The following is a 12,840-nucleotide window of genomic DNA, read 5'->3' on the forward strand; positions in this document are numbered from 1 at the left end:
AATGGTGCCCCTGCTGTGGAGAACTGTATGGTGGTTCCTCAAAAACTTAAAAATAGAATTAACATATGATCCAGCAATTCCACTTCTGGGTATACACACAAAAAAAGTGACAAGAGGGACTTGAACAGATATTTGAACACCAGGGTTCATAACCAGCATTGTCCCCAAGAGCCAAAAGGCAGACACAACCCATATGTCCACTGATAAATGCCTGAGTAAACAAAATGTGGGCTGTACTTAGAATGAAATGTTATTCAGCCTGAAGAAGGAGTGAAGTTTTGCCACACGCTGCAACATGGATGAACCTTGGAGACATTATGCTAAATGTAATAAACCAGTCACAGAAAGACAAATACTGTATGCTTCCACTTATATGAGGTACCTAGAGTAGTCAGATTCATAGAACCAGAAAGTAAAAGGGTGGTTACCGGGGGCCGGGCAGAGGGAATGGGGGGAGTTATTGTTTAATAGGTGCAGAGTTTCAGTTTGGAAAGGTGACAAAGTTCCGGAGATGGTTGGGTAGTTACGGTTGCACAACATCGTGAATGTATTTAATACTGCTGAACTGTACACTTCACAGTGGTTAAAATGGTAAATTTTACATTATGTGTATTTTACCACAATAAAAAAAAATTTCCTTAAGCAGAAAACAAAATCCTGAAAGGAGACCAATTTTTTTGACCATTGGGAGGAAGAATTAAATGAAGGTCGTCTTATACTTTGATAAATACCTGCCAGTGTTGGTTTCCTTCATTTAGTTCAGAGCTGAGCTTGGTTGACCAGCACCAGCAGGTCCTGCCCAGAAGCTTCTCACCCAAAGAGAACATGGGTTGTTCTGAGAAGTCCCTAAAAAAAGGCTACAGTTAAGTTTAGTTTCAGACAGGATGTAGTTGGGGGGAAGAAGGAAAATCTTTTCTTGAAAGCAAACTAAAATACTTGTCAAGACGTGAGGTCTTCTCTCCTGAAACAATTAAAAAATACCATAAACCCCTGGAGAGGGGAGGGCACAATCACATTCCCTGAATGCCTTATATCACCCACAGATTAAACCTCTTTAGCACCGAAGTCCCTTCTTGGGATCTAGTTGAACAGAAGGCATTTTAAACAAATAGAAAAATGTTTTAAGAAAGACATATATGATTTGTTTTTTTAGCAGTTGGGGTCTTATGCAAAGTGTGTAAATACTCTTTAGGAAAAGCATAGTTTGTGCTACTTTCTTGTTTCTCTTCACCCTTAACAGGGACCGTTCCAAAAGAGCGTATTCTTGAGTCTGTAATCTGAACTATCTTACCCACCCATGATGGCTGTGTTGTAATTAGGAGGTAAAACAACCTGTGTGACTGAGTAAGCATGTATTCTCCTGTCTGGAAATGCCTGGAATTTTCTATCCTGATTGATTTCATCTGGTATATGTTATTTAAATGTGTCCTGGTGTTCGCTTCCTTCTTCTGTACCAGAGAAAAATACTAATAATTACTCATTTTAAATTTCCTGTAACCCTAGTTAGAAAGAAAGAGAAGGAAAAGTTGGCATAGTATTAATAGCCAATACTGGTGGAGTTTTGCGTTTGTTTTTTTTTTTTTGAAGAAGGCATCATCTCCTGATAGTAAAAGTAAAATAATTTACTGGACACAGTCTTCTACCCTGCTACTAGCATATCATTTGGGGCACAGTATTTCTTTTCAAATTATAAGCTGCAACTTTTACACAAGTTCTACTTGTGAAATGGCTTGTGAACTTTCTCTTTTATTCATTTCATTGCAAAGTATCTGAATTTTTTTTAACATCTTCATTGGAGTATAATTGCTTTCCAATGGTGTGTTAGTTTCTGCTTTATAACAAAGTGAATCAGTTATACATATACATATGTTCCCATATCTCCTCCTTCTTGCGTCTCCCTCCCTCCCACCCTCCCTATCCCACCCCTCTAGGTGGTCACAAAGCAGGAGCTGATCTCCCTGTGCTATGCGGCTGCTTCCCACTAGCTATCTATTTTACGTTTGGTAGTGTATATATGTCCAAGCCACTCTCTCACTTTGTCACAGCTTACCCTTCCCCCTCCCCATATCCTCAAGTCCATGCTCTAGTAGGTCTGTGTCTTTATTCCCGTCCTGCCTCTAGGTTCTTCATAACCTTTTTTTTTTTTTTTAAGATTCCATATATATGTGTTAGCATACGGTATTTGTTTGTCTCTTTCTGACTTACTTCACTCTGTATGACAGGCTCTAGGTCCATCCGCCTCACTACACATAACTCAGTTTTGTTTCTTTTTATGGCTGAGTAATATTCCATTGTATATATGTGCCACATCTTTATCCATTCATCTGTCGATGGACACTTAGGTTGCTTCCGTGAAAGAGTTCCTCAAAGCCATACGGCTGAAGCTGCACAGCTTACATATTTTGTTAAGCAGCATGTTTTATCAGAGATGATGTAATTCCACAGTGAAAGGCTGACTGCAGGCTGGTGGATTAGCTGGAAACCGAGCTGATTTCGGGCCCCAGGTGAGAAAGCAGCTGCATTCCCTCTCCTCATGCCTGGCTCTCCTGGCAGTGGTGTTGACTCCAAAACGTTAATCTTTTTTCTTAGTCTTAACAAGAGTCCCATGAAGGTGGAGATTTTCATCACACATTACCCTTTAAGGTTGAAGCATCTGTGATTCTTTCTTCTCAGTGTGAAGGAAACTCTCAGCAAAGCTACTTTAAAAATGTCTCTTGTTGCAAAATATCTGGACAGAGCCAACCTAGTTTCTAGGCTGGCGAATGCCACGGCCTGCTTTGCGGGTTTGATTTCTTTTGTATCTGAGAAAACCGCTTTCCCAGAATCAAATGAGAACTCTCTACCAGAGGTGACTCGTGGAGCCTCTTGTTAGCCTGGTCTGCCTTGGTTTCTGAGATGATCACACACCTGTTTAAACTCTGTTTTCAAATGCAGTTGCACCTGTGACCACCCAGCCATGGTACCATATGTGGTTTGCGTTGCAGAGTCCCCAAGGCACGTGGTCCTGCGGACTCGTCCAGAACCAGGCTCTCTGGCTGAGGTCACGCCTCAGGGTGTGTTTGATGTGGCTTTTCTCCTTGTGTCGGTGCCCAGAGTCCTTCCAATAAATACAGACAAAATTAGACAAAGCCTTTGCACTTTAAAATCGTCAAAACTGGCTTTAGACTTGAGACTCTCTTTGCCAGTGTGTGGGGTAGCCCTGTTTTGTGGTGGCAGCATGTCTTGTGAAGACCACATTCCATGGGCTTTCTCACTCCCCTATCCATTATTAAGCACCTGCTGGGTACACTGCACTGTGCTAGGTAGTGTACAGTAGATGTTCTTGGCCGAATTTCAGTTTACCAGGTGTTAGTGTTTTATCCAATAGACTTTCTGTTTCTTTCTCGAGGAGGTTCCCCTTGCTCTGCTGGTTCAGCCAAGTCCCTTCCCCTTTGGCCCGGCCTCAGGTAATGTCATGTGTACCTGAAGTCCCGGGAGAAAACACAATATAACAGGCTTGGGTTTCAGTTCGGAATTCATCTTCACTTTTAGCCTTCTGCTGTGTAACGAAGGACGAATAAAGTAAAGGTCACCTTTCTCTGAACACTGAAACTGAAACTTATCTGAAAACATTCAGGGAGGCTTGAGCTGTGTTGACACTAACTCTTTTTTTTTTCTTTCCCAACCAGTGTTTAATAAAAGTCTTACTAATTTCTTGGTCCTGTCTTAGGCAGTGGAGGACAGAGACTAAATCACACTCCTTCCTTAGGGAAGTGCACAGACTCAGGCCAGGGGAGAGGAGTCTTCACGTTTACACATGATTTTGTCATTTATCATCTCTTCTATCCTCGGAGCAACTTTGTGAAATGCGTCATTATTACCTCCTTTTACAGTGAGAGAAATTGATGCTCAGAGGTGTTTACTGAGGTGCCACGTCTGACGGCAGAGCTCATGGTCTTTCCACACGTGTTCTCAGGTGGCCACTGTTGGGAGCTTGGCCCGGGAGCAGGACCCCCTCAGCCTTCCTGCCCTTGTCAGTACACATATGTGGTGGGAAAATGGTCTGCCTCTTCAGAGAGGAGAAGCTGGACCAGAGATGACAAGCGCTCAAGAAAGACTAAGCAGGGCAGGATGGGTATAGATGGGGGCAGCTGAGGGGAGTGATGCTAGGAATAGAGCTCAGTTTGGACCACATCCAGTGCTGAGGTGCTGCGTCTGTGGGACACACATGTGGGTGACCAAATGGTACAGCTGTGTACAATGGTAGTGTGGGCTTTTCAGATGCATCGGGCTTAATGGGGCCCCAAAGCTCGGTGTGGAACCATCCTAAGTGCTGTACTGTGTCCCCATTGTACAGCTGAGGAGACAGAGGCATGGAGAGGGTAAGGCACTTGCCCAAGGTCTTCGGATAGTAAGAGAGGGTCTTCTGGCAACACCCATACACCTTGCCCTAGCCCTGCTTTGTCGCCTTGTGACTGAAGGTCAGCTTCTGGTACCCCAGCAAGCCTCATCCCATCAGGGCTCCAGGTACCCAATAGTTGTAGATTAGGAACAATGAGACCCCTACTTCTTTGGGGACATTGAAGCCTGTACCTAGTACTTCCCAGAGTTTTCAACTTTTAGGACAAACTTAGGCTCAAAAGGAAGATTCTTCCTGCTTTCAAATACTGCTGCCTGAAGGAAGGGTTGGCTTGATCATTGGATAACAACACTATTTTTGGTCTGGTATGTCCAGAGGTATTCTGCTGCTTCATTTTGATTGGACACCTCTTCTCAAAAAATGAAAAAGCCAGAGCTTATGTAACGAGGGACCTGTTGTCCAAATGAGGACCAGGTCATTTGCCTCCTGGATTTGACACTCTGGCTGTCATGTAGGCCCCAAGTGAAGTAAAATGGATATCCCTGGTTCCTGGCTCTCTCAAGGCACACTATGTGTGGCCTGGAGGGAACAGATCTTGTACTAAATACTGATTGGATGCTGGCACCTTCAAAGACAAGGATCTTCTAACGTGAAGACACTGAAATGGAAGACAAAGGAAGTAAAGAAACTACTATGTACTCAGTGATGATCACAGTGACCTGTTGTTGGCCTCATTTTACAGATGAGGAAACTGGTGTTTAAGTTCATTGCCCAGGTAGTTTAGGGGATTTCTTCAAGGTCGGTGTTGTGGTTATTTCAGTGATGAGGAAAATAGAGCAGAATTAGTCAGTGTGACGATTTGTCTCAGAATGTTGTCATGAAAGTGAAGAAAAGGCCACACTATGTTTAGGTTTTGTTACTGAGTATATTTTGGTTAAAACACAGTGAATTAGAGGATCTTTGAATCTGGGATTGTGTGTTTCCAGTGCTGCCTTCATGGATGACACATGTCAGCTGAGCCAGTCATAAGGAATTACCCGTCACATACGCACTTGCTCAGTTCAGAAGGAGTGCAAGAAGAAATATCAGTGAGAAAAGGCTCCACAGCTCACGGTGCCACTTTGGGCGTGAGGGAGCACCCAGGAGCATTACCACTGCCAGTAGACAAGAGGGTTCTGGGGAGGTGAGGATTGACGACATGCTCAGGGTGTGAGTCCCTGCCAGGGTAGGGCAGCTGTCACAGGCACATCACTTATTCACGTGCTTGCTTTGAGACTCGAGTAGTTTTGGGGACCCGCCCCCGCCCCCCATGGAATAAACGGGGAGTGTGGGATCCCAGCAGCTGCCCTGCCGTGGTCCAGAAGAATCTGTCGTGGAGGGTGGGGGTGGGGGGAAGAGGAGGAATGCCTGCACCCGAGGTAATCCTGCCCGCGTCCCAGGTGAGGTGGAAGGCTGAACGGGGTCCCTTCTCTTTTCCCTTTTTGTGTGCATTCTTCCCTTCGTGTGTCCGTTGAACTCCGTAGGTGGTAAGGTGGTAGGTGGGGTGCGTTATCCCCTCGTTCCTTGAGCAGCAGGGTAGCAGTCTGCAGTTCCAGCAGGGCCAGCCTGTGAGCCCCGGTCCTCACACTGTCTCCCAGGGGCTGCCAAAGGAAGCTTGATAGGCTGCTGTTTGTTTTGAGAATTAAGAAGTTCTAGTGTTATCTTGTGTTGTATCCGTGTTACACATGAAATTTAGAGAGAAAGAGGCAGTGTTGATAGTGGTTAAATACGTGCTTTCTGTTATCGGTTCACCTTGTCCGTAAGGTGGCTTTTCCTAGAGCTTGCCAAGGCTGTGGCAGCAGGATCAAGGAGGAGGCACTGATCACGCGCCTCTTTCCATCCACAGGAGCTCTCCTTTATGATGGCTTGGCCACTTCTCCCTACACTGTGCACAGGGCTGGGCTGGCCCCTCTCAAAACTGCTGTTAGATTTTAGACTGGCAATTAAGGTAATGTTTTCAGGGAAAGCGTAATCCTAACCAGACTCTCTCTCTAGCCACTACGCTTTTGATTACACACAGGTGGACAAAAACACATTTAATTGTTTCAAAGATTATTATGTTTTTGGTAAATTTATAGTAAATGGGGGCGATTAATAAAGGGCTATTTTATTCTCAGCTTGTGGTTTCTAATTACATCAGTTACAGCTTAGCCTTCCTCTTCACTAGCGTGCAGGCATGGACTGGAAAAGAATGAGCTAATCCTTGATAGATCAGGTGGAATAAAGATCTCCATTCATATCTTTACCTTTTATCCCTTCTTCTGAGTGCCAAGAATTAATGCTGTTTGAAAGTACAAGCTGAACCTGCCAAGCTTCGGACAGCTAAGATAATCCTAGTTATTTTAAATGGTAGTGAGAAGGGTAGCAGTTCTACTCTGGAAAAGAGCCTATTGTGAAACATCAAATATCTGCTAAGTGGTATTGATTGGACATGATTTTATTTCCAAACACTATGGTTATCATGAAGCGGAAGAATTCATTGTTTAAGACATTTTCATCAGCTTTTCATCAGACTCTTAGGCTTGCAAACTCGAGGAAACCAAAGAGACCTGTCAGTGTCTAGGTGAAGAGTTGCTAACAGTTGAAGAATGCCACTTGCATTTTTTATTTTTAAAATGGTTTCTTAGTGGGAGCTTAATAGTGTTTAACATCTAGAGGAAGAACAATTTTTTCTCAAGCACGAATATCCTGTTTCTCACATCGCTGGAAGAGAATTGTTCGTTCCGGTCCACCGACTCCTAACAGATCATTCAAGTTAAAAGTCAGGGGTCTTTGCAGTGTCAAAAGATTTAGCAGTTAGATTGGGTTTTGTTTTGTTTTTTAGAGAGGTGGGTTTGGGGGGGGGGTGCAGTCTATAATATTTTCCAAAAAGAATATTGGTGGTTAGATGGCATCACTGAAATCATCTTTTTTTCCCCCTCAGCATTGGTAAGAGTGATTATACGTAAGGTTTCTTTGTTTGTTTTAAAATAATAATAAAAGAAAGACCATTTAGCTGCTGTAGACAAATAGGCTAGTCGAGAGAAAACAGATACAGGGTTTGCTGGTTCAAACCAGGGTCAGCCTCAGAGGTTTACCCACCTTTCGTTGTAACAAGAAAAAAGATCAGATGGGCACTTTTTCCTTTTTTTTTTTTTTCATTTTCTTGCTTTTAAATCTCTACTTCGGTCTCCAGAAGTCATTTCTTCCATTTCTGTAAATGCTGGGAGCCTAGTGATGATTACAGGGTAGCATAATCCTGAATTGTCTGTTGCCTGTGAAAGCTTCCTGTCCCCCGTCCCCAAACCCCACCCCCCAGCGCCGGAGCAAAGCACTCACGTCCTCTCTCATGCAAATAGTGGTGTGTTGAGCATCGCCCGGCCAATTATTCTTTCTTTCTTTGGGTTTATTCCCCAGAGTGGAATTACCAGGTCAGAGGGTATGAACGGTTTTACAGTTCTTATTACATGTCACTAGGCTGCTGTCCAGAAAGATTGAACCAATTTCTAGTGCTACCAACAGCGTATCTTTGCCCACAGTCCCGTGGACAGTAGGCATTCGCATTTTTACAGAATAATGAAGAGGAACCTTTTGAGTTGAAATTAGCCCTTCTGCAGGGCTCATTAGAATCAACACGCAAAAAAAGAGAATTTTGGCTTTTTAATTTTTAATTGGTATAAAATGATTTAAAATGATCGGTGGTTATTCTTCCCCCCAGTAAAGTTGAATGAAGCTGCATATAAATGAAGAGGGTACCTTCATCTTTAAGGATGATAGTAAAATAAATTTTGGACATTAGTCACTAAGATAAACACTAAATCTTTGATGCACTTGGAACTGCTTTTATGAGGTGCTACACAAAATGAGTTAAACAGATACTGTCCCTAACTTCAACATTCAGAGAGGATGCGAAGCCTTTAACAAAAGTGAAATGAACATGGATTTAAATTTTGAGTGGAGAAAAGCTTAAAGAAATACAGGTATTTTGCAAAACAGGTTGAGTTCATTTGTTTGGATCTTCTCCGGAGTGCAGTCATGCATTAAGTATGCTTGGAGCCTCCCTAGTCTATGCAGGTGACCCTCCGCACATCTTCACACCCTCAGGTCAGAGGAATATTTTCCAAGAAAGTACCCACAAGGCAAGTGAGAGCAAAAGGGGGGCTCTCCCCAAGTCCTTTCTTTTGCAGAATTCCCGCCCCTTCCTTTTTCAGTCACAAGTTGGGCCGAATGGGGGAGGCAGGGTGTTTGTGGCTGGGGTGGGAGCATCCCTAGGTCAGCTGTTAACTGTAGGCAGAAGCTCAGAACACGTCTGGAGAACGCTTTGCCTATTCCTTTACAGCCTCTGCATTAAGTTGACAAGGGTCAGTTATTTTACCTCCTCAAACTAACACAGAGATTAGGACGGTTCAGTGGCCAGTGACTAAATGTGACACCCAAGGGTGGGGATGGTGCAGGGGTGAGAACAAGCCAGGAGGTGGGGCTGACCAACGTTGCACTGCCCTTGGCAGCTTCCACAGCGCCTCCTTGGTAAAAACGGGAGAACAATTCTCTCAGTGAATGGTTTGAGGGTTAAATTTACATACTCATTAAAGTAGGTGACATACAAGAAGTAGTAAATGTTCACTCCCTTCTCCATCTCTTCTGTACAGAGAACCTTCTGTCACTGGCTTGAGATGGGGATGAGGGTGGGCAGATTAACGCACAGACTCTGGTTGGCCCTTAGTTGGCTCTCCATATCCTTGTATAGTCACAAGATGTCAGAGCAAAGTCTGCTCTCTGCGTAGATACAACATCCTTGGGCATGTAACACAATTCATAAATTATCTTGGATTTGCAGGGAAATTTAAATCCATATAACAACTCAAATTTAGTAAGAAGCCTTAATGAACAGTGAGAAAATGAAAGCTTCAGGTTTCCTAGGTTCAAATTAGTACTCTTTTTGTTTAACTTAGTAAATCTAAACACATACTGCCAATATCAAAAGTAAATTGTGGGTTTCCCTGGTGGCGCAGTGGTTGGGAGTCCGCCTGCCAATGTAGGGGACACGGGTTCGTGCCCCGGTCCGGGAAGATCCCACGTGCCGCGGAGCGGCTGGGCCCGTGAGCCATGGCCGCTGGGCCTGCGCGTCCGGAGCCTGTGCTCCGCAACGGGAGAGGCCACAGCAGTGAGAGGCCCGCGTACCGGAAAAAAAAAAAAAAAAAGTAAATTGCTTGTCAGGAAATTACCCACACTGTTTTTCAAATTTTTTAACTTACTAAGTTTTCAGAACATTCCTTTCCTAACTGGATATTGAGGTAGCTATCCCAAACTGTCCATCTGTCTGTCTGTCTGTCCATATGTCACATTAGAAGAACGGGGCTTCCTCAGATAATTTGGTCCAGTGGAGTGGTTAAAGATCCGCTTCTTAAATCCCAGCTCTGTTCTTTTATTTCTGTGTTGTTCCACTAGCTGCAGCAAACCTCGAAACCCATAACAAGCGTAAATAGTGTTCTGTTGTAAAAAGGTCTCTTTTCAGCATGGTAATATACCTTATTAAATTCCAAACATAATAAGTATTGATGGCAAACACATCAGGACCCAGTACAGCTTCTACTATGATTTAGTTCTCTACAAATGACCAGCACTCAGCTCCCAATGCATTTTGCTAATTACATCATAGATTTCCCTATTGATGAACACAAGCTGAATTAACACAGGGGCACTAATGTACCCTTTCACCATTATTGTTGTACAAGAAGCCGTGGCAGATGCTGGCAGTTAGTTACACAAACATTAGTATTAACGATTGGCCATTTGGAATTGGTGACAAACTACTGCCCTGCGGAATCCTGAGGCTGAAACCAATCAGGAAGTTAATGAGGAGAGAAATTACCACTGCAGCTTCCCCTTAATTACATTCACACTAGGCAGGAAGGGAGTTCTGGGGGTGGATCTAAACTCAGCTAAGGTTAAGAAGGTCAGAGACCCTTTTGCTTAAATTTTGTATCTACTGTGGCTTGTAAGGTTGCAAAAATTGTTCAACACATTATTACTTTTGCATCCTTCATATTTAATGTCAGATTCCTAGTGGAGTTTTATGTTTATAGGTTTGCTGTTAAAACCGTTACCTGACTTCTGTTTTAGTGTTGTATAATTCAGTTTCTTTTAATTTTTGGATTTTTTTAAGTTTCCTTCCCATTTACTGCTTTTGACTTTTTAAAAGTTAGGTATGCTTTTAAAAAGGTATGTACACCTTCCCCCAAGTGTTTGTTTCCCTCTGTCCAAGAGAACTAACAGGAAAGTTGATAAGCTATCGCTTTCACTTGCTAGCTACTGAGAAACTAGGGTTACCTGTCAAATGGTGGAAATACATGGGTGGGGTCTTGCTTGGGGTAGTTTGTCAGATGGATCATTTGACAAGACTTGTCAAACGATTAGCATCGTTTACATAAAGGGGTGGGGCTCAGTGAAGGGTGGAAATAGTATCCCCAAAGAGGGGGGAGAAGACTGTTTTTTGTTTTTAATGAACATAAAATTGAAACTCTGCTACTTAACTTGCCTCTTCAATTAAATAGATAATACTGTGCAGAAATACTATTTTTTATTCTAAAGAAGCACTGGGGATTTTAATGAGTGTCTATGAAAACACTTTCAACTCCGAATAGAAATTGCAGAGAGCGCCTTTTTCTTTGTTGGAACCTAATTGCACGGTGAATGTAGAAAGACTAGCCACTTTTAATGCACTCTTCTCTCTCTGTCTCTCCCCACTTCCCAGTATTCTCGCCACCCAGCAGTCAAGATTGTGGCTTGGTTTCCCTCTCCACCAGCTCTTCTGTTAGTAACGACAGCTCAAAGGCAGTGCTCGAATGTGAGTCTGCCTCGGAGCCCAGCAGTTTTGCGGTCACTCCTGTCATCGAGGACGACGAATAATCCGGCACCCCGATGCCTTTGGCCATTCACCTGGAGTGGCAGGTTTATTCCGTTTATACACAGGGTTTGTTGTTAACATTTTGTCTTGACTCACACCAACTTAACTGTTGAGAAGATGTTTGGTTTATACTCCTTAGAGCTTAGCCCAGAGGCTAGAAGACATTTGGAATAGTTTACTATCTGTGTCTGCCGTCTGCACCAATTAAGTGCTTTGCTCACGGAGTTAAATATTAGTGTTCCTCATTTTTTTATGACACTGGTTTACATGTAGTTTTCAAGAAATACAATAATTCACTCAAGTAAAGCAGTACATTTGCACCTAAATGTGTCGACTACTTTCAGTTTTAAAATGAAATCTTAGGTGCCTCAGATCTTTTCTTGAATTTTAGTATTTTAATAAAAGTGCTAAACCATAAATTTAGCCACGTTCCTGACTGGTGAGAAGAAAAGAATAGACTTAGTGATTATGTTAGAAATCTGCAGAAGGTTAAATAGAAATAGTGTGTGTGTTTGTGTTGCTGTTAGAAAAGCCTAGCCCCGACCCCATCCCCTCAAATCCAAAACGTGACTGAAATAGAAGAAAAAATTAATGACTTTAAGAATTGCTACCTTTTCTAAAGGGTAGTTTGAAAACAATACAATTTAAAGTAACCCTAGTAATGCAGAGTTCCTGAGTGTTGTTTCTAGAAAAATATAAGAGTTTATGATGCACATTCTACTATTAAAAAAAATGGATGCAATCTAGATTATTTTGTAACCTTAGGTTGTAATCTGATTTGAAGATAAGTACATCTTTAAAAGTAACTATAGATTTCTGAGTTCATTTTTTGTTAAAAATTGCTAGTGGTGTACTCCTTATGTAACAGAAGCCATCCTGAAATAAAACTAGTCTAAAAAAAATTCATTGTTCTGTGTAGTTGCGGCTGTACCTGAAATAAAAATGTTATTGATGACTGAATTTTCTTGTGTGTATATTTGATGAGCGGTATTAAACAGGAAAAAAGAAATTACTTGTATTTTCTTCGCTCTGTGCTTTGAAAACATCTATTTGATTTCACCCCCATCTGTTGTAATCAATAACCTGACCATCTTGTTTTTTATTAAATGCACTTACTCTTAATTTCATCCACCAGTGGTTTTAGAGAGAATAATGTGGAGTTACCTATATAGGTTTGACATTATAAATCACTTCTTGGGGCTGAATCGTATAGCGGTATCGATTGATCCTGATATATCACAGAAATTTACTGTCACTTCTGTTTTCAATTAAAGATACAATCAGTCAGATAATGACTTAATTGGATTTTACAGAAGATTGAGTTTTATTGCCCAGTGCTTTACGAGTTTAGTTAAGGAAGATCATTTTATCACACTTGTCAGGCTGCTGCTACTGCAGCCGTGTGCCCTTCGGGGCGGCTGTAGCTGTAGGTATTGTGACGGCGACTCCGGAGGCTGCCGGGCGCGCCAGGAAGGACTGGGCCGCAGACTCGCCACGCCACCTTCAAGGCGTCAGTGGTGGCGTTTTGGAGATGAAGATTCCTTGCTCACCTGCGCACTCGCTGCCCACTGCCCAG

At 42.7% G+C, this 12,840-nt stretch overlaps 1 protein-coding gene across 1 annotated transcript in view; it reads left to right on the forward strand.

The window, feature by feature from the left end:
• The window catches only part of DMRT1 (doublesex and mab-3 related transcription factor 1), a 105,570-nt gene extending 93,399 nt beyond the window's left edge, over positions 1–12,171 (forward strand). Inside the window, exon 5 of the mRNA XM_060299979.1 lies at positions 11,112–12,171. Within this exon, the coding sequence (XP_060155962.1) occupies positions 11,112–11,266 (155 nt within the window). The 3' untranslated portion in view covers positions 11,267–12,171. The remainder of the gene's footprint in view (positions 1–11,111) is intronic.
• Positions 12,172–12,840: the final 669 nt, after the last annotated feature.

Source organism: Globicephala melas, chromosome 6 (assembly GCF_963455315.2).
Source record: "Globicephala melas chromosome 6, mGloMel1.2, whole genome shotgun sequence".
In the NCBI taxonomy this organism is placed as follows: Eukaryota; Metazoa; Chordata; class Mammalia; order Artiodactyla; family Delphinidae; genus Globicephala; species Globicephala melas.